The 20,526-nt window shown below is 38.2% G+C and overlaps 1 protein-coding gene across 1 annotated transcript; it reads right to left on the minus strand.

The window, feature by feature from the left end:
• Positions 1 to 11,285: 11,285 nt before the first annotated feature.
• On the minus strand, positions 11,286 to 12,460 carry Fpr2l3 (formyl peptide receptor 2 like 3). The gene has a single exon (XM_001073753.2). It carries the CDS (start codon positions 12,458 to 12,460, stop codon positions 11,429 to 11,431), a length of 1,032 nt encoding a protein of 343 aa, XP_001073753.1. The 3' UTR covers positions 11,286 to 11,428.
• Positions 12,461 to 20,526: the final 8,066 nt, after the last annotated feature.

Here is a 20,526-nt window from a genome sequence, read left to right on the forward strand (position 1 = left end):
ATTATTTCTATCTTTCTGTACCTGTTGAGGCCCGTTTTTTGACCAATTATATGGTCAATTTTGGAGAAAGTACCATGAGGAGCTGAGAAGAAGGTATATCCTTTTGCTTTAGGATAGAATGTTCTATAAATATCCGTTAAGTCCATTTGGCTCATGACTTCTCTTAGTCTGTCGACATCACTGTTTAATTTCTGTTTCCATGATCTGTCCATTGATGAGAGTGGGGTGTTGAAATCTCCCACTATTATTGTGTGAGGTCAATGTGTGTTTTGAGCTTTAGTAAGGTTTCTTTTACGTATGTAGGTGCCCTTGTATTTGGGGCATAGATATTTAGGATTGAGAGTTCATCTTGGTGGATTTTTCCTTTGATGAATATGAAGTGTCCTTCCTTATCTTTTTTGATGACTTTTAGTTGGAAATTGATTTTATTTGATATTAGAATGGCTACTCCAGCTTGCTTCTTCTGACCATTTGCTTGGAAAGTTGTTTTCCAGCCTTTCACTCTGAGGTAGTGTCTGTCTTTGTCTCTGAGGTGTGTTTCCTGTAGGCAGCAGAATGCAGGGTCCTCGTTGCGTATCCAGTTTGTTAATCTATGTCTTTTTATTGGGGAGTTGAGGCCATTGATATTGAGAGATATTAAGGAATAGTGATTATTGTTTCCCTTTATATTCATATTTGGATGTGAGGTTATGTTTGTGTGCTTTCATTCTCTTTGTTTTGTTGCCAAGACGATTAGTTTCTTGCTTCTTCTAGGGTATAGCTTGCTTCCTTATGTTGGGCTTTACCATTTATTATCCTTTGTAGTGCTGGATTTGTAGAAAGATATTGTGTAAATTTGGTTTTGTCATGGAATATCTTGGTTTCTCCATCAATGTTAATTGAGAGTTTTGCTGGATACAGTAACCTGGGCTGGCATTTGTGTTCTCTTAGGGTCTGTATGACATCAGTCCAGGATCTTCTGGCCTTCATAGTTTCTGGCGAGAATTCTGGTGTGATTCTGATAGGTCTCCCTTTATATGTTACTTGACCTTTTTCCCTTACTGCTTTTAATATTCTTTCTTTATTTTGTGCGTTTGGTGTTTTGACAATTATGTGACGGGAGGTGTTTCTTTTCTGGTCCAATCTATTTGGAGTTCTGTAGGCTTCTTGTATGCCTATGGGTATCTCTTTTTTTGGGTTAGGGAAGTTTTCTTCTATGATTTTGTTGAAGATATTTACTGGTCCTTTGAGCTGGGAGTCTTCACTCTCTTCTATACCTATTATCCTTAGGTTTGATCTTCTCATTGAGTCCTGGATTTCCTGTATGTTTTGGACCAGTAGCTTTTTCCGCTTTACATTATCTTTGACAGTTGAGTCAATGATTTCTATGGAATCTTCTGCTCCTGAGATTCTCTCTTCCATCTCTTGTATTCTGTTGGTGAAGCTTGTATCTACAGCTCCTTGTCTCTTCTTTTGGTTTTCTATATCCAGGGTTGTTTCCATGTGTTCTTTCTTGATTGCTTCTATTTCCATTTTTAATTCCTTCATCTGTTTGATTGTGTTTTCCTGGAATTCTTTCAGGGATTTTTGCCATTCCTCTCTGTAGGCCTCTACTTGTTTATTAATGATTTCCTGTGTTTCCCTAAGTGTGTTCATGTCTTTCTTGAAGTCCTCCAGCATCATGATCAAATATGATTTTGAAACTAGATCTTGCTTTTCTGGTGTGTTTGGATATTCCATGTTTGTTTTGGCGGGAGAATTGGGCTCCGATGATGGCATGCAGTCTTGGTTTCTGTTGCTTGGGTTCCTGCGCTTGCCTCTCGCCATCAGATTATCTCTAGTGTTACTTTGTTCTGCTATTTCTGACAGTGGCTAGACTGACCTATAAGCCTGTGTGTCAGGAGTGCTGTAGACCTGTTTTCCTCTCTTTCAGTCAGTTATGGGGACAGTGTGTTCTGCTTTCCGGCGTGTAGTTTTTCCTCTCTACAGGTCTTCAGCTGTTCTTGTGGGCCTGTGTCTTGAGTTCACCAGGCAGCTTTCTTGCAGCAGAAAATTTGGTCTTACCTGTGGTCCCGAGGCTCAGGTTCGCTCGTGGGGTGCTGCCCAGGGGCTCTCTGCAGCGGCAGCAACCAGGAAGACCTGTGCCGCCCCTTCCGGGAGCTTCAGTGCACCAGGGTTCCAGATGGTCTTTGGCTTTTTCCTCTGGCGTCCGAGATGTGTGTGCAGGGAGCAGTCTCTTCTGGTTTCCCAGGCTTGTCTGCCTCTCTGAAGGTTTAGCTCTCCCTCCCACAGGATTTGGGTGCAGAGAACTGTTTATCCGGTCTGTTTCTTTCAGGTTCCGGCGGTGTCTCAGGCGCAGAAGTCCTGCCGCTCCTGGGCCCTCCCCCACAGGAGCCCAGAGGCCTTATACAGTTTCCTCTTGGGCCAGGGATGTGGGCAGGGGTGAGCAGTGTTGGTGGTCTCTTCCGCTCTGCAGCCTCAGGAGTGCCCACCTGACCAGGCGGTTGGGTCTCTCTCTCACCGGGTCTGGGAGCAGAGAGCTGCTGAGGGCCGGGATCCGCGGGTGTGGGACTTCCGGTAAACACAGACCGTGCCTCCTAGAGAAATTCTGCTTCCGTGTCCCAAGCTCACCAGGCAGCTTTCTTGCAGCAGAAAATTTGGTCTTACCTGTGGTCCCGAGGCTCAGGTTCGCTCGTGGGGTGCTGCCCAGGGGCTCTCTGCAGCGGCAGCAACCAGGAAGACCTGTGCCGCCCCTTCCGGGAGCTTCAGTGCACCAGGGTTCCAGATGGTCTTTGGCTTTTTCCTCTGGCGTCCGAGATGTGTGTGCAGGGAGCAGTCTCTTCTGGTTTCCCAGGCTTGTCTGCCTCTCTGAAGGTTTAGCTCTCCCTCCCACAGGATTTGGGTGCAGAGAACTGTTTATCCGGTCTGTTTCTTTCAGGTTCCGGCGGTGTCTCAGGCGCAGAAGTCCTGCCGCTCCTGGGCCCTCCCCCACAGGAGCCCAGAGGCCTTATACAGTTTCCTCTTGGGCCAGGGATGTGGGCAGGGGTGAGCAGTGTTGGTGGTCTCTTCCGCTCTGCAGCCTCAGGAGTGCCCACCTGACCAGGCGGTTGGGTCTCTCTCTCACCGGGTCTGGGAGCAGAGAGCTGCTGCGGGCCGGGATCCGCGGGTGTGGGACTTCCGGTAAACACAGACCGTGCCTCCTAGAGAAATTCTGCTTCCGTGTCCCAAGCTCACCAGGCAGCTTTCTTGCAGCAGAAAATTTGGTCTTACCTGTGGTCCCGAGGCTCAGGTTCGCTCGTGGGGTGCTGCCCAGGGGCTCTCTGCAGCGGCAGCAACCAGGGAGACCTGTGCCGCCCCTTCCGGGAGCTTCAGTGCACCAGGGTTCCAGATGGTCTTTGGCTTTTTCCTCTGGCGTCCGAGATGTGTGTGCAGGGAGCAGTCTCTTCTGGTTTCCCAGGCTTGTCTGCCTCTCTGAAGGTTTAGCTCTCCCTCCCACGGGATTTGGGTGCAGAGAACTGTTTATCCGGTCTGTTTCTTTCAGGTTCCGGTGGTGTCTCAGGCGCAGAAGTCCTGCCGCTCCTGGGCCCTCCCCCACGGGAGCCCAGAGGCCTTATACAGTTTCCTCTTGGGCCAGGGATGTGGGCAGGGGTGAGCAGTGTTGGTGGTCTCTTCCGCTCTGCAGCCTCAGGAGTGCCCACCTGACCAGGCGGTTGGGTCTCCCCTATTTATACTTTTTATACCGAGAAAAAACCACAATCTCTTCTACCGTATCAATAATTGAACAATTATATACAGTATGTAAAATTATTTTTCTAGTTCAGAATTCTTATGACTTAGTGGGTATAGTCATTAAAATTTACTTACTCTTTATTTTTATTTCTTATTTTAAGAAGCATTTACTTGTTCTTTATTATTATTTTATTTATTTATTAAATTCAATCTTAGTGTTTCTAAGATATTTTCATCAACTTTATTTTCATATTGGATGAAAATACTTAGGAAAATATCAAATGATAACTTTGTATTCACTTAATTTTCTCATTTGATTGATAACCATAACCTCTTATTTGTCATCCTTTTTATGCCACAATACATGAGTAATTTTCAATGTTATGATTTTAAGGAAGAATTATTTATTCTAAGCCTTCCCTTGTTGTTCATAGCATTTTGAAAGTCTTAATTGTTCCTGTGATATTAGATATTACTGAATGCAGTGATTTCTAAGTGTTTTTTATGATGCTTGTGTGAAGAGGCCCTATGTGTTACATGCAGCTGATTCCAGAATAACAAAAAGCCCAGGATAGCAAAAAATACTCTCAACTGTATGAGAACATCTCTGGGAAAAACAATTCCTGACCTCAAGCTATACTAGAGAACAATAGTGATAAAAACTGCATGATACTTATACAGAGACAGACAGGTAGATAGATGGAATAGAATTAAGACCTGGAAATGAACTCACACATCTATGGTTACTTGATCTTTGACAAAAGGAGCTAAAATCATCCAGTGGAAAAAAAAGACAATTTTTCAACAAAAGGTGCTGGGTCATTTGGCAGTCAGCATGTAGAAAAATGCAAATTGATCCATTCTTATCTTCTTATATAAAGCTCAAATCCAAGTGCATCATGGGTCTCCACATAAAACCATATACCCTGAATCTAATAGAAAAAAGCGGTGAAAACCTGGAACAAATGGGCACAGGAGAAAATTTCTTGAACAGAACACCAATGGCTTATGCTCTAAGATCATGAATCGGCAAATAGGACCTCATAAAATTGAAAAGTTTCTCTAAGCCAAAGGACACTGTCAGTGGGAGAAAATGTCAACCAATAGATTAGGAGAAGATTTTTACCAATCCTTCATCCAATAGAGGACTAATATCAAATATATACAAAGAACCCGAGAAGTTAGAATTTAGAGAACCAAATAACACTATTAAAACTGGAGAACAGAAATAAACAGGGAATTCTTCACTGAGTAAACACAAATGACTGAGAAGCATCTAAAGAAATGTTCAACATCACTTTTTATCGGGAAATGCAACTAAAATGACACTCAGATTCAACCTCACACCAATCAGAACAGCTAAGATCAAAATCTCAGATGACAGCACATGTTGGTCAGGATGTCAAGAATGGCACACCTTTCCATTACTGGTAGGATTGCTAGCTGTTATAACCATTCTGGAAATCAGTCTGATGATGTTTTCTCAGAAAATTCAATATAGTGCTACCTGAGGACCAAGCAACATCACTTCTGGGCATGTACCCAAAATATTCTCCAACATATAATAAGGACACTTGCCCCACCATGTTCATAGCAGCCATATCTATCTATCTATCTATCTATCTATCTATCTATCTATCTATCTATCTATCTATCTATCATCTATCTATCTATCTATCTATCTATCTCTATCTATCTATCTATCTATCTATTTATATTTTTTATATCTTACTCTTGGTAGTTTTTTTGTGAGCTCATACTTGTTACAAGAACAGAAACTGGAAACAACCCAGATGTCCCTCAACATAGGAACAGATACCAAAAATGTTGTACATTTACACAATGGAATACTACTCAGCTATGAAAAACAATGACTTCATGAAATTTGCAGGTAAATGAATGCATCATCATGACTGAGGTAACAGAGTACCTGGTATGTACTCACTGATAAGTGGATATTAGGCAAGGAGCTTGGAATATCCATGATACTACTCAAGGACCATATGAAGCTCAAGTAGAGGAGAAACCAAAGAGTTTATGCTTTAGTCCTATTTAGAAGGGGGAACAAAATAATCAGGGGAAGTAGAGGTTGGGAGGAACTTTGGAGGCAGGGAATAAGGGAGGGTAAAAGAGAGACAGAATCTGGTATGGGAGATGATAGAGGAAATGTACAGTATTAGAAAATTGAACAGGGTTATGTGGCAATGGGGGATTGGGCACTGGTGTTAGCAACCATAAAGTCCCTGATTCCAGGAAAGAAAGAGCCTCCCAGTATCCCACAAAGGGGAGGGAGAACCTGTTTAGACCATATCCAGATGTTAAGCATGTCCCCCTGGTTGAGGGACCAGGTCACCCACCCATCTCCAAAATTTTTATCTCGGTATTGACCTTGTCTAAAGGAAATTCAGGGACAAAGAGTGGAGCAGAGACTGAAGGAAAGGCCATCCAGAGGTTGCCCCACCTGGGGATCCATCCCACCTGCAGACACCAAACCCAGTCGCTATTTCTGATGCCAAAAAATGCTTGCATATAGGAGCCTTTTATAGCTATCTCCTGAAAGGTTCTGCCAGATCCTGACCAATACACATGTAGAGGCTCGATGCCCACCATCAGACTTATCAGAAGGATCCCAATGGAGGAGTTATGGAAAGGACTGTAGGAGATGAAGGCATCTTATCTGACATCAATGGGAGGGGAAGAATTTGGTCCCGTGGCAACTTGATGTGCTAGTATAGAGGAATGCTATGGCAGTGAGGCAGGAGTGGATGGGTAGGTAGGGGAGTACCCTCATAGAAGCTGAATAAGGGGAATTATGATAGGAGATTCGCAGAGAGGAAACTGAGAAAGTGGATAACATGTGAAAAGTTAATAAATATAATACCCGATTAAAAAACGAGGAACAAACAAGACTTTAAGAAAATCTTGTGAACCACGATCACTTACTAAAGCAATTTATAAATAATAAAAAAGAAAGAAAGAAAGAAAAAATCACCAGGTATCATAATTAAAATGTAGTTTTTTATAAGGTTATAATGTAGTTCATGGCATAATGTTTTGCATATGAACTTAGTGTGAAGAATCATTTAGAAATGCATTTTACTACCCAAAGAAAATGTGAATCAGCCAGAAGAGGTAACTTAAAATCCATATTAGTAGTTTGACCAAATTTATGACATGTCTAGCTGTTAAAAAGTTAGCTGACTCAAATGTATTTAAATTTAGACATTTATGCACATTTTATCTAGTAATCACCTTTCTAGTGCATCAACTCATTTGACAATTGTTCGTGTCACACCTTGTTCATGTTGAATTTTTATATCATTTTTCGATATAAATTGTTCACTTGATTTTTATTCATTTAACTTCTCTCACCTAATTTTTTGTAAATTGGTATACTATCCACAATCAAAATTAGAAAGTCAGTTAAAGCCTTTTATTTTATTACTGCTAATTCTGCCATCATTATTATTATTTTGAAATAATTATAGACATTATACTTAAAATAATTTTCTATTTCCCCATTTTTACACGAAAGAAAACAAATACCAAATTGTTAGAACCATAGCATATGACTTTTCTCCTAGGTTGGTCTACCTTTATTCTTATCACTATTCCCCTGGCCATAGCCTTTCAAAAATTTCTTGGTAACTTTTCTATCTGGCAGATAACCAGCTCAACTAGGGAGAAATAATATCTTAATTGGAAATCCATTTAAGTCTACTCAACAGTAGAAATACCGTGAGTCTTGGAGGGAAACATATAGCTGCTACATTACTAAAATAACATTGGGGCACCCATATCTAATGAAAACAGTGTAAGTCAAAAAGCCAGCACAGTTCTTTGACAAAGATCCAACAAAGCTGACTTGCATGTTAAGATCATAATCAATTATTTTACTGTTTTGTCCTGGATCTCCACATATGTTAGGCCTGAGGGAGGCTTTTATTATCTTTAAAACTTGGGGACATTAGATTAATGGGAACTTTCCTCAGAATCATTTATGCCATATTTTTGGTATACTGTTGCTAAGCTTCCTAAGAAATTTCCTAGGCATACTACCTATCCTAATTTTAGGAAGGTATCTTTATCTGGGTCTACTTGACAATTCCCTTTGCATTGTGGAATTTATGACACACATGAAAATGTCATAGATCTTCCTGTGATGATTTGGTTCAAGATATGCTTGGAAGGACTGCCTCTGGATTTACAAAGAAACAAAATAATCAGAAAAAAAGTAAACTTTGAAAAAGTCACCAAGAGTGAGAGGGCTAGAAAAGGTGAACCAAGATCAAATTACAGTTATATGAAATTGGAGGGGTCATATATGGTATACCTCTCCAGCAAAGAAACAAACTTAAAGTGTTTAGCATTAATTTTCCCTTACACAGGGCTTATGTTGAGGGAAAAGGAATGATCTGGAAGAACAATAAAAAACCGCGTTATTGGTAACTCTTTCTTGGAGAAGTTGGCTTGCATAATGTCACTCTGGTGTTTAATGACCAAGGAGCAACATAAGACCAAAATTATACAAATAAAGAGATTTTACAAAGATATAAAAAAATCAAAGATGGTATTATGCTAGAAATTGAAAAATAGTGACAGCGGTATTGATCTGAGGGTTTTTCTTGGACTCAATGACAATTTGTACTTAGTTCCATTAAAAGATGATAATACACCCGTTGGGACATGGCAAGCTTCCCATCCATGCTTAACGATTTTATGCTTGTCTATTGATCTTGAAACCTCAAAATCTGCCAGACTGTGAATGGGCTGTCATGCCTTGGGAAAACATGCCTCTGGGTATTTTTTTTAATTTTACTAATTATTTTATTAATTTACATCCCAAAAATTGAGCTAAATGAGATATATTGGCTAAAGATTTTAAAATAATGATTTATTGAGATATCACTTAATTACAAGAAAACACATAAAAAATGAAAAAAATCATTTAACTGTTTGCTTGCTTAAAGCGTTAGGGTCTTAGTCCATTATCATAACAGTTACGAATAGTAAGCACACAAGCAGGTGCTGGAACAGTAGCTCAACACTTACATCCCATCTAAGGAAAGGACTGAAAATGCTGAAGGGATTTCCAACCCCATAGGAAGAACAAAGGTATCAACCAACCAGGCACCCCAGAACTCCAAGGGAATAAACCACCAATCAAAGAGCACACATGGGAGGACCCATGACTTCAACTGCATATTTAGCAGTTGATGGAATTATCTGGAGTCGGTAGGAGGAGAAGCCCTTGACCCTGTGAAGGCTCATTTTCCCAGTGTGGGGGAACACCAGGGTGTTGAGTTGGATGTGGGTAGGTGGTGTGGAGCATCTTCATAGGAGCAGGGGGATGGGAGAGGGAAGTTCCAGGAAAGGGGCTAATATTTGAAACGTAAATATATAAACTATCCAATAAAAATATTTTAAAAAATTGCATCCTGCTATTCAGTCAGATAGGAAAGACTCAGTAGAACAAGGGCTTTTGAATATCAAAACTCCCCAAGATGAACTTCCTAGAAGTCCATACCTACACTTTAAGTTCTCACATTCTAATAGTTCTAATTCTTCAAAAACAATCCTGCATCTGGTAAATAAACATTCAGATATATGATATAATGGGGGATTCTTTCATTCATAGTATCACACAGGATATAGTTTCTCATTTGAGGAAACCAAAGCAAGAGCTGAAGATAGAATTTGGAAGTAGAAATCATGATCACAAGAGATTGTTCTTTGTTTGGATCCTCTGTCTTTCTTGATGTATTTCTTATACAGCCTATGCCCAATGTCCAGAGTGATTATAATCCATTATGAGTTGGGCCATCATTAATCAAATAGCAACAAAATTGTCCCTACCAAAATTTAAAGGTCAACATGATTGAGATAATTACTTAATAGGGATTTTTCTCCAGGTATGTCAAGGTTTGCGTGAAATTGACAGAAAACATAAAAACCTCAGATACAAGATATAGTTCCAGTATTTTATCCTCAGAGTGATTTCACTACCCCATCATCCCAAAATCCAAATTGCTTATCAGTGGATTTCCACCAGCTGGATCAGGCCACAGGACAAAGTTTAACCCAATACCTCATGGCTCCAGTCTTCAGGCAGCTTGGTCAATTGTGTTTCTCCTTTTTACCTCATACCCACCCAACTTTATAACCCTTCTCTCCACCTCATCTTCTAGTGTCTAATGTTCTTTCATTCATTATTCTTTAACCTTTCATACTTAAAAGAAGTAGTATTAATATCCTATTTCAGGCAGAGCCATCAACAATTATATATTCTCAATCCTAGTAGCAGACATCTGTCTCTGAGTAGTGCTATTCACTGCAAAGGGGGGCATCTATATAGAAGCCTGAGAGTGGCATTTATATTTGCATAGATGTTTAGAGGGTAGTTTGGTGGTATTTATTTTATGTAGACAAAAGTAGTAAATTCCAGGAAAGTGCCTGTTAAATCACCACTCATATACTGTGAGTGATCTTATAGTATCATAGACAGATTCCTTCCCTGCAAATTGTCCTCACAATCAATTAGAGAATAAATTGTAGCTTATAAAATACTCATGTCAGTACAGCACACATTGGCATATATTGCCTAGATTTTGATCATGGAGCTCCTAGTCCTCACTTAAGAGTAATGTGATTGATGCCTTTCTTCCCCTTCAACAATTAGAAGTTATCATTCTTCACCAATAACAGCAAAAAAAATTATCCTGGGCTGTTTTCAGGAACACATATAAACAACAAATCAAGAATTAATATCCCACTCTGCCGTTAGAAATGAAAATTAACAGAATTAAATTGATCATAATTACAAGGAAACATTTTCTTAGGTATTTATGATTATGGGAACAGAAATATACAGAATATGCTTTTAAAATATTTCAACTCCATTATAAGATATATGTGTATATGGATTTTTCATGTAGCCTTTATTATGTTTAAATATACCCACCATATGTGTGCTTATACCCCTGATATTCCCCAAATATATTTTTATCTATTTTCTACTACCCTCATCTTTTAAGCTAGTTATTACTTTATATTTTTCCGTCACATGGTTCTAAAAGGTTTAACCTTCCTCCCAATAGCATTAGAAATAAATAAAAACTATATGTAACAAAGGAAGGACAGTTTTGTTACAGAAAAGAATATGAGTTTTTTGAGATTTCTTTTCTGCTATGAAAATATAAAATACACTTACATATGTACCTTAAAAGAAAAAGGGATGTTTTTAAATATTATTTATACATTATAGTGTCTAATGTAGGAATTCATGGCTGCAGAAACTTGAAATATGTTGTCACATTATCTCCACACTCAAACACCGAAATCATTGTAAACAATGTGTTATAGGTGTCAGATACCATGTTGAAATCTTATATAACCCATCATGGCTCTTCTTCCTAAGTAGGTCCCACACACAACAGGGAAGTTTTCCCACCTCAACTGATATAATAGTTATAGTCTTGTTTTGGGTCTTGTACTGTTGTACCACCTTATTAATAGCCCATGTTCCAAATTCAATTGAAAAGCTCCCATAACAACAGTGATATTTGTTTTCATTATTATTTTTCTTCTAAAACAGGACAAACAAGTATTTCTTGTAGACTTCTTGATTAACAGTCAAAGATCTTATGCAAAGTAGAATGAGACAGAAAGTAAGAATAGGGTGGCACAGAAAACATTTCCATGGCATCACCCCTGCCACTTCCTATGGCTCAGAGTCTTTAGTATGTGAAAACAAGTTCCTGACTTTGTCACTGTTCAGGACTGAATCTTCCCTCAGAGCCCTCTCCAGACTAGCTGACAGGGAGTGGATCAGTTTCTTTCTGAATTGCTGACCTAGGAAAACATAGAGTATTGGGTTGAGACAGCTGTTGAAGGAAGCCAGAGTGCTTGCTGGGTTCACCCATGTGTGAATACTATTCATTGTCTCTTTATACCCAATATTGCCTAAAAGAAAAATCAATTGAAAAGGGAACCAACAGACAAAGAAAGAAAATGCTACAGCAGTGAGGACACGTAAGGGACGACTGGGATTCACAAAGCCTCTTCTGCCTATCTTGGCAGCCATGAGGCCATAACAAATGACAATGAAGATCATGGGTATGCTGAAGCCAATAAGGAAACTGATGGTTACTGAAATTATTCTTACAGTCATGGACACCTTCAACTGCTCCTCAGGGGTTGCAGCCCAGGACTCAACATTACATATACAGTGCACTTTCCCTCTTTCATCTCTCACTGTTGTCAAGAAGATCAAATGTGGAAATATAAGCAACAGGACAAGTATCCATGCTCCAACAATTACTTTCCTTGCCAGATTCACAGTTCGATAATTCTGAGCCCATACAGGGTGCAGGACACAAATACAGCGATCCATAGCAATGAAAGTAATCAGGAAGATACTTAGAAAAAGGTTTATGTTTATAATCATGTGAACGAATTTGCAAAGGAACCAACCAAAAGGCCATTCTCCATTTATGACAATTGAGATGATCTGAAATGGTAGACTTGCCATATAAGAGAAGTCAGCCAAAGCCAGGTTCAAATAACAGATTGTTGTTACAGTGCTTGCCATCCGGAACCCAGCCACATAAATCACAAGCCCATTACCTAGCACACCAAGGACAAAGGTTATAGAAAGTACCACAACTAAGAAGATCCATATAACTCTGGGAGTGGTAGAATCATAAAACACCACTTCTGATCCATTCTGAGGGATGGAGAAGTTGGATTCCATTTTATCAGCACCTGTAACATTTCAATAATGACATTTTTCAGATGTGGCTCCATATTATAGATTTACTCAAATTCCCAAACATTACCTTTCATAACAGAGTACCTATCCTGAGGGTAATCTAGGAAAAATGATTCTCTGTTGAATGTCTGTTATGTAAAGCTTAGTTCTATACTTTATCAAAGAGCATTATTACTCCTCAGACTGATTATGAAATGCATCTTGACCTTGCACAGATATTGAACTGAGGATAGGAAGGGGGAAGGAACTGATTACTATGAAGAGGAGAACATTGGGATATATATATATATATATATATATATATATATATATATATATATACCATTGTTCGTTGCTTTTTATTACTTCTTTGCTCTTGTAGGAATGAATTCAGCTAAGTCATACAGAAGGTTTAGGCTGAGGATTATTTTCAAGCAAAGCATAATTAGTAGCTAGGGAGAATATTGGATTATGTTTTAAAAAGATTGTAAATGATGTGCTTTTAATTCCAGATGTAATATTGTTACAATTGTTTTGGCATTTTTCTTTGTCTGTTGGTTCCTCACTTAAGTCAATCATCCTAGGAACACCTTGTTACAAGACAACACTGCTCAGTGAAGACCATAACATCGTTGTAATTGTAGTCAATTTAGTTCTGTTACTTTTCACATTGTGATTTTCAAAGAGCTGTTTCTGATTATGAGGTATATAAAACACTTTCATGGTACCATTTAAGTCACCATTGCCCAAATCATAATACAGAACACTTTTTTGTCCGTATTTACATGTGTCTGAATGTTTATATAATTGCTTGTTCATGTTTGTATACTTATGTTTATATAGTTCATATAAACTCACCTAGAATTTTCCATATGCCAAACAATTTAAACTATAGGAGAGATTCCTCTAACTGGCTGGAACTTAAGGAGGAGGCTAAATGACCAGCCAATATGCAGTTTGATACAATCTACATCAAATCCTCCCCAATAAAATGACCAAAAAGGATCTCCATTTTTCAGACTTTTATTTTTCAAGGCAAGGACTTTACGAAGTGGTCTATCCCCAAAGCCACAGATTCCATTTAGGATGTATAATCATATCATATTTCTGAGTCTTCCACAGGGTAGGAACAAAAATGATTTTATATCACAGGCAGGTCTCAGACCTTATAATAGTCTTGCATGTGGCAACAACAAAATTTTGTAACATTTTAGACATAGATATGGAAAAATTCAAATGTGTCTTTAAGAATGACTCCTGACAATGGGGAATTCAAGGGACAACTATCAAAGAAATAGCAGATAATCTTACTTCTAGCTTCTTGTTAAGCTCATGTTAGGTTTAAATCTAATTCTGTTCATGAAACAATGCAAAAACACTGAGCAATATATTCACCTTCTTTCTGACGTAGTTTAACAGACAGTCTCTTTGCATATATTTTGGATTATGTTCTTGGGCAAGTGGAATTGTGTCACCAGAAAATAAATGGGAAGGTCAAATGGGTTCAGAAATCCTGGTACCCTCAGACATGAAGATGATAGGAGTTTCATCTATTCCCTTCCAGGCTCCTTTTCTTCCTGTCCTAAAGCACGGGACCATGCCCCATGGGAAGAATGTAACCATTTGTCATGTAGCACAGAGATCTCCATGCCAATGAGGTTTTAGCCAACAAGGATCCCTTCCTGGTCATTCCTTACTGTAAAGGGTATTCAACCTCTTTTTCACCTCTAGTAAGTCTTATTCACCTACTCTCTACAATGAACAATCATTAAACTCTTCGGAACAAGGAAGTTTATCTCTCATCAAGATCTAATGTGGGGAAAAGACTTCATCATATAGAGCTGCCTAAGTCTTCCACAGAAGGCCCCTCTACACTCCTGATTCTCAATGATGGAGTAGGCTGGAGTTCCCCCTCCCCCAGCCCCAGTCTTATCCATGACGCCACTGCCACAGGACATCCAGGAGTTTGGGAACCTCTGCATTCTTAGCCTCAGCCTGCTTTGTTTCTCACCAGGGCTGGGACCCCCATCTTAGGATGTGTTCTCCCACTCCTGAGCTGTCCATTAGCCTGACATCTGACAGCCCAGGGTAAAATGCAGCCTAGAGCCTTCTGTTTTGTCTGACTGGCAGAGTTGCCACTTCTCAGTGGAGAGGTGAACTGAGGAACTGCATTGCTAATCCAAAGCATTTGTCTGAATCTAGAGTTGAAGAGAATGTTGCAAAGTTATAACCTCTGTATCATAATGTATGACTCCTTAAGGGTTTGCAGAGGCAGGAAGTCAGTGAGGGGTGGATAACATCTCTACCTTTCAGAGAGCATTTTCCCCTATTCCTTATTGAGATGAAGTTCTCCTTGCTTCCTATACTAAGAGTGAGCATATCTGTATATTTAGTTACTTGGGATACAGAGAGACCTAATAAGTTTTGGGAGAGGTCTGGGTCCTCTCCTTAATCTGCATGCATTATATAATCTACACAGATATTTACATTTATATGTTAGTCTACCAGATTTATTATTTCTTTATTTTAAGAATAAATTAATGTTTTGATCAATTGTGAAACCTAGACAAAGTTATTTGAAGAGTGATAGAAAATCTGTTTTAATTCAAGTTGTTCTGACCTTTGAGGTCTTCCTCTACCACACTTAAACTACATCTTTCATACCCGTGTAACTGGTAATCTGTATTAACAAAACCAGTTAGAGGAAATGTCTTTGAACTTTCTCTACTTCTAAGGGTGACCTATTATGAATTCTTCTGTATATAACCCCAACCGATTCATTGGTTCACTAATTAGATTTTTAGATATTCATTAATTTGGTCTGTCCGTGATTCACTGTGTGTGACTAAGTAAATATTTGTGTTGCACATACCCATATTGTTGCACAGTACCCTCTCAACTACATATACAGAACATGGTCACTCTCTTCAACACTCTGGTAATCCACTTGATTTTTGGTCTTAATGGAGGTAGACATATCTGGAGAAAATCCAAGTAGATTAATTTTTAAAAGTTTACATACAAATTAAAAATAAACTGATATCTCATATCATAACAATTTATCTTCTAGAAGCTGTAGATACTGGTTGCCCAAGACGAAAATGGTATCTTCTCCTAAAATATTTTAACTGTCATGTATAGGTAGATATTGCCTCCTTCTGTCCACACCTCCTCTTCCCTGTGAGTAAAAGGACACAACCTATATGTCATTGTGATCCTGTCTTTAGGGTCCAATTTTGCTTTAATTATTACTTTAAAAATCTTCTGCTTCTGAGTAATTATATTTTGACGGACTGTAATTAGGGATACAATATTGATGTGAAAGAAACTTCAACTTAAGCTGTGACATAGGGTAGTGGGTATGAAAAATCAATGAGTAAAGAATGCTGAAGGTATTACTGATAAAACATTTGAGCCAAGGATTTGTAAGGAGAAACAAAAGAAGTTGAGATTGAAAAAGAGATTACAGATAGGTTGACAGAAATTTAAGCTATGAAATTAAACATTGAAAGAAGGTACTCTGACAGGAGAGAAGAAAAATTTTATTAGTTAGAGGTATGGGTCAGAGGTTACATATTCTTACTGCTATTGTACAGATTCAGGTTCAATACTCATAACAAAATAGTGCCTAAAGCTATCTGTAATACAAGTTCCATGGGATCTGCCATCTCCTTCTGTTTTGCCTGGGGAATAGGCATATATCTGGCATATTGATATATGACTTAATTAGGATTTCATTTCTGTGAAGAGATACTGTGACCAAGAGAACTCTTATAAGGGAATATATTTAATTGAGCCCAGCTTACAGTATCAGAAGTCTAGCCCACTATCATCATGGCAGAACCCATGGCAGTATGTAGGCAGACATGGTACTGGAGAAGGAGCTGAAAGTTTTATATCTTGATCTGAAGGTCGCCAGGAGGAGACTTTCTTCTGTACAGCATAGATCTTGATAATATGATCATAAAGCTAATCCCCACAGTGACACATTTCTTCCACCAAGGCCATATTTATTCCAAAGGGCCACAAGTCCTCATAATATCATGCCATGGGCCATATATATTCAGACCACCACAACATATGGACAGAAATAAATACCTATACATACAAAATTTAAATATATATTTATGTAAGCAATTTTATATGTAATATTTTCAAATATATAATATATTCAAACATATGTATTAGGGAAGGAAAGCTTTCTATCTCTAATATGTAGATATTATTTATTGTAGTGAAATACTTCTACAGGTGCTACATCAGTTTTCCTGTGTATTGTTTTCTAATAAACAAAAATTGTATCAACTACGAATCTGAAGTAACAAGTGAACTGATTGATAATTTATAATCATCAATTAATCCACACATTTTATAGAGCCTGTACATAAAAATTTATTTTTATTTTTAATTTTACTGGCTGAATAAAACAGCAAGAACATTGTGATTTTTACAAGGATCTGTATAATCTTCATGCTATAGTCTTAAATGAAGATGTTTTAGCACAGCACAACACCCTTAGTATACCTAATACCTAATACCTTGTGGTATTCATATTATTCAGCTGAGATGGGGGCAATTACAGCATTCTGATATGAAATATTTACTATCTCACCATTAGAGAAATTACCCATTCCAATTTATATGACTTTTCCAGTATTACTGAACTACTGAACAATCTAGTTTGATCCCTACTGACAGATTTTTTTTAAATTTTTTTTGTCACCCGGGCAATCCTCTATACAAAATGATGCTGCATGCCATTTATTTTATTATAATACATCATTGTAAGTTTCGTATACATTAATTTGTGTAACTTTTCCTCCCCACAGGAAGTTTGTAAACTATAACGTTTAGAAATCAACAAAACATTGAATTAGAAGAAGCTTGGAGTATTATGGCCACAAATGTTAGAGTGGTTAATGTTTTATCCCTTGTGTCTGGATTAACTCTTCACATTTGATGTCCTGGCTCTGTGTCTCTTGTTCCTATGCCTCTCATTTCCATCCCAGGAATTCACTGTTTAACCCAGATTATATTTCCTTAGAACCTCTCCTTTAGGATCCCAATTAATTTTCATTAGTATTTAAGTACTTGCTCATTCCATCCTTACACTGACAGAGTGTTTTTAGAAAACCAGTGTTTTTCCTCACTGATATCTATAGGGTTGACGTGGTAGCTCCTACCAAAGAGGAGGAAAGTGTTAAAGTTTTGGTGTGGAGTTTCTAGAAGGATACTTTGCATCCTACAAATACTTTTATGAGAGGTAATAATGATTTAATTTTGATGTCACTGTGTTTTTAATGACTATATTCCTAATTCTTTTTTCAGTTGTTTTCTATTTCATATTTTTTAAACTTCTTTCACTGAAACCATTAGAAGAAGGGCATTTAAGAGAGAATAATAGAAGTGTCCAGAGCAAAGTACAAGGATTTTGGAAAGCAAAGGTGAAAAATGATTTCCTGGAGGTGGTCTGATATTTGCAAGTTTTACTCAGCAGACTGGGGATAGAATGAATTTTTTTTTATTAACTTGAGTATTTCTTATATACATTTCGAGTGTTATTCCCTTTCCCGGTTTCCGGGCAAACATCCCCCTCCCCCCTCCCCTTCCTTATGGGTGTTCCCCTCCCAACCCTCCCCCCATTGCCACCCTCCCCCCATAGACTAGTTCACTGGGGGTTCAGTCTTAGCAGGACCCAGGGCTTCCCCTTCCACTGGTGCTCTTACTAGGATATTCATTGCTACCTATGGGGTCAGAGTCCAGGGTCAGTCCATGTTTAGTCTTTAGGTAGTGGCTTAGTCCCTGGAAGCTCTGGTTGCTTGGCATTGTTGTACTTTTGGGGTCTCGAGCCCCTTCAAGCTCTTCCAGTTCTTTCTCTGATTCCTTCAACGGGGGACCTATTCTCAGTTCAGTGGTTTGCTGCTGGCATTCGCCTCTGTATTTGCTGTATTCTGGCTGTGTCTCTCAGGAGCGATCTACATCCGGCTCCTGTCGGTCTGCACTTCTTTGCTTCATCCATCTTGTCTACTTGGGTGGCTGTATATGTATGGGCCACATGTGGGGCAGGCTCTGAATGGGTGTTCCTTCAGTCTCTGTTTTAATCTTTGCCTCTCCCTTCCCTGCCAAGGGTATTCTTTTTCCTCATTTAAAGAAGGAGTGAAGCATTCACATTTAGAACGAATTTTTAAGTGAGCTGCAGCAAGTAATTGATGTATTTTCCTTCCTAGCTATATTGGTTCTGCATAGTATAAGTCAGTGGCCCATTATCTGTAATCTGAAAATTCAGAAGTTTGGTTTGTTGTATGAAAAAATACTGAAGTTTACTTGTAATATGAGGCACATATGTAGATTTTCATTATCCAATAGTAGATGATTTAAAAAAATAAGGACCCAGAGGACTACATTAATATCTTCATTGGAAGAGTGCTCAATCTGCACAAGTTCTGCCCTGCGTTTTATTCTCAATTGGGCATAAAATATTCATGGAATAAAGGAAAATAATCTAAGAACTGGAATACTAGAGGCAGGTAGATTGATATTTCAGTCTTCTCTTTGGCAGGATTGAAGTCAGCCTTTTGTACATGAGACCCTTTTAACATGCAAAGAAGCAAATAACCAAGAGTATGGAGAAGCAGAGGCATGGAGGATGAACAGGGAGAGGAAACAAAAATCTTGCAAGTTGGTATGCACATGTAATCTTAACATTTGTGAAGAATATGTTTAAGCATATATTTAAGCATATAAGTTTAAGATTTGCTTCAACTACATAGAAATCTCTATAAAATCTGAAATTACTTTAATATATATTAAAAACATTTATCTTATGTAGCCAAGTTTCATTTTACCATGTAGTAGATTCAATATTATTAATAAGATAATCCATATTAATTTTTCAAGTATTGCTTGTAATTTTCTTCCCTTATCATCTTAGAATATTGCTTGGGTGACATGGCCCCCCTAAACAGAATTACAAAACAGGGTAAAAAATAGACCTTTGTTGGAATTTCAGTTTAGGAATCAAAGTCTAGCAGTTAATTTGAATGCTTAATGTTCGCTTCCTTATGAGCACAGCAAAACATAAATTTGTTATCATTATTTAAAAGAAGCTACATGGCTAATGAATAAAGCATGTCTAAAAGGAAGGCTCCAGATCAGAAATTAGAGGATGTGACAGGTAGAAATAGGCGTTGTATTTAATATTTTGATACTGTGAGATCTCTTGTCTCAGGTCACTATCATCTGTGGATTCACAGGAGTATTTTTTTCACCTTCAGTTTTTTTGTTGTATTTAACAAGTTGTATTAATTAAAAAAGTTTAGGCACTAATTTTTAATCATATTCAGCCTTTTGCCTAACTTATCTTAGAATCTCATCCCAAATCCAATGCTGTCTGTATCTCACTTAATCTCTCTCTCTCTCTCTCTCTCTCTCTCTCTCTCTCTCTCTCTCTCTCTCTTCCAATATGTCTATTTATCTGTCTCTGTCTCTTCTTCTGTATCTAATTATTTGTGGGACTTTTGTTTGTTTTGTTTAGACTAAATATTCTTGTGCAATTATGGCCCTGAAATGTGATCAATATACCAATATACCAAATGGTAGAGTACTGAAGAACACCAAACCCATTTTTTTTCACAACAGTCACCATATGCCAAGAGATATTTAGAGAGGTTGGTCTTTTTTCCAACATTTCCTGTTTCATACTTCTATTTTGTCCTTGCTAAGCTTTTACTGGTCCTGTACATGCTGTCTAAACTCTGAGCTAACATGTGCTTCCATATTTTTTTCTCTGGAATAGACAGTAGCACACAAACAAATAAGCTATTATATAGAGTTACCTGCAGCTGTGCATGTTTGTAAACTAGAACTCTAGTATGAAAACCTTTGAGTGACCAAGATAAGAGTATAATGGGACCACTGTCTGTTTTAGCTACATATTATTTACAGGTGAAGATAATCTGTATAATTAAACTTCTTTAAAAATAGAGACAAAAAAGTGCTGGAAGGATAGATAGTTCTTTGGGAGAGTTCTATCAGGACCAAGTGCTTGGAAGTATCTCCTCAGTCTAAAA

The sequence above is a fragment of the Rattus norvegicus genome, chromosome 1 (genome assembly GCF_036323735.1).
Source record: "Rattus norvegicus strain BN/NHsdMcwi chromosome 1, GRCr8, whole genome shotgun sequence".
NCBI classification, from domain to species: Eukaryota; Metazoa; Chordata; class Mammalia; order Rodentia; family Muridae; genus Rattus; species Rattus norvegicus.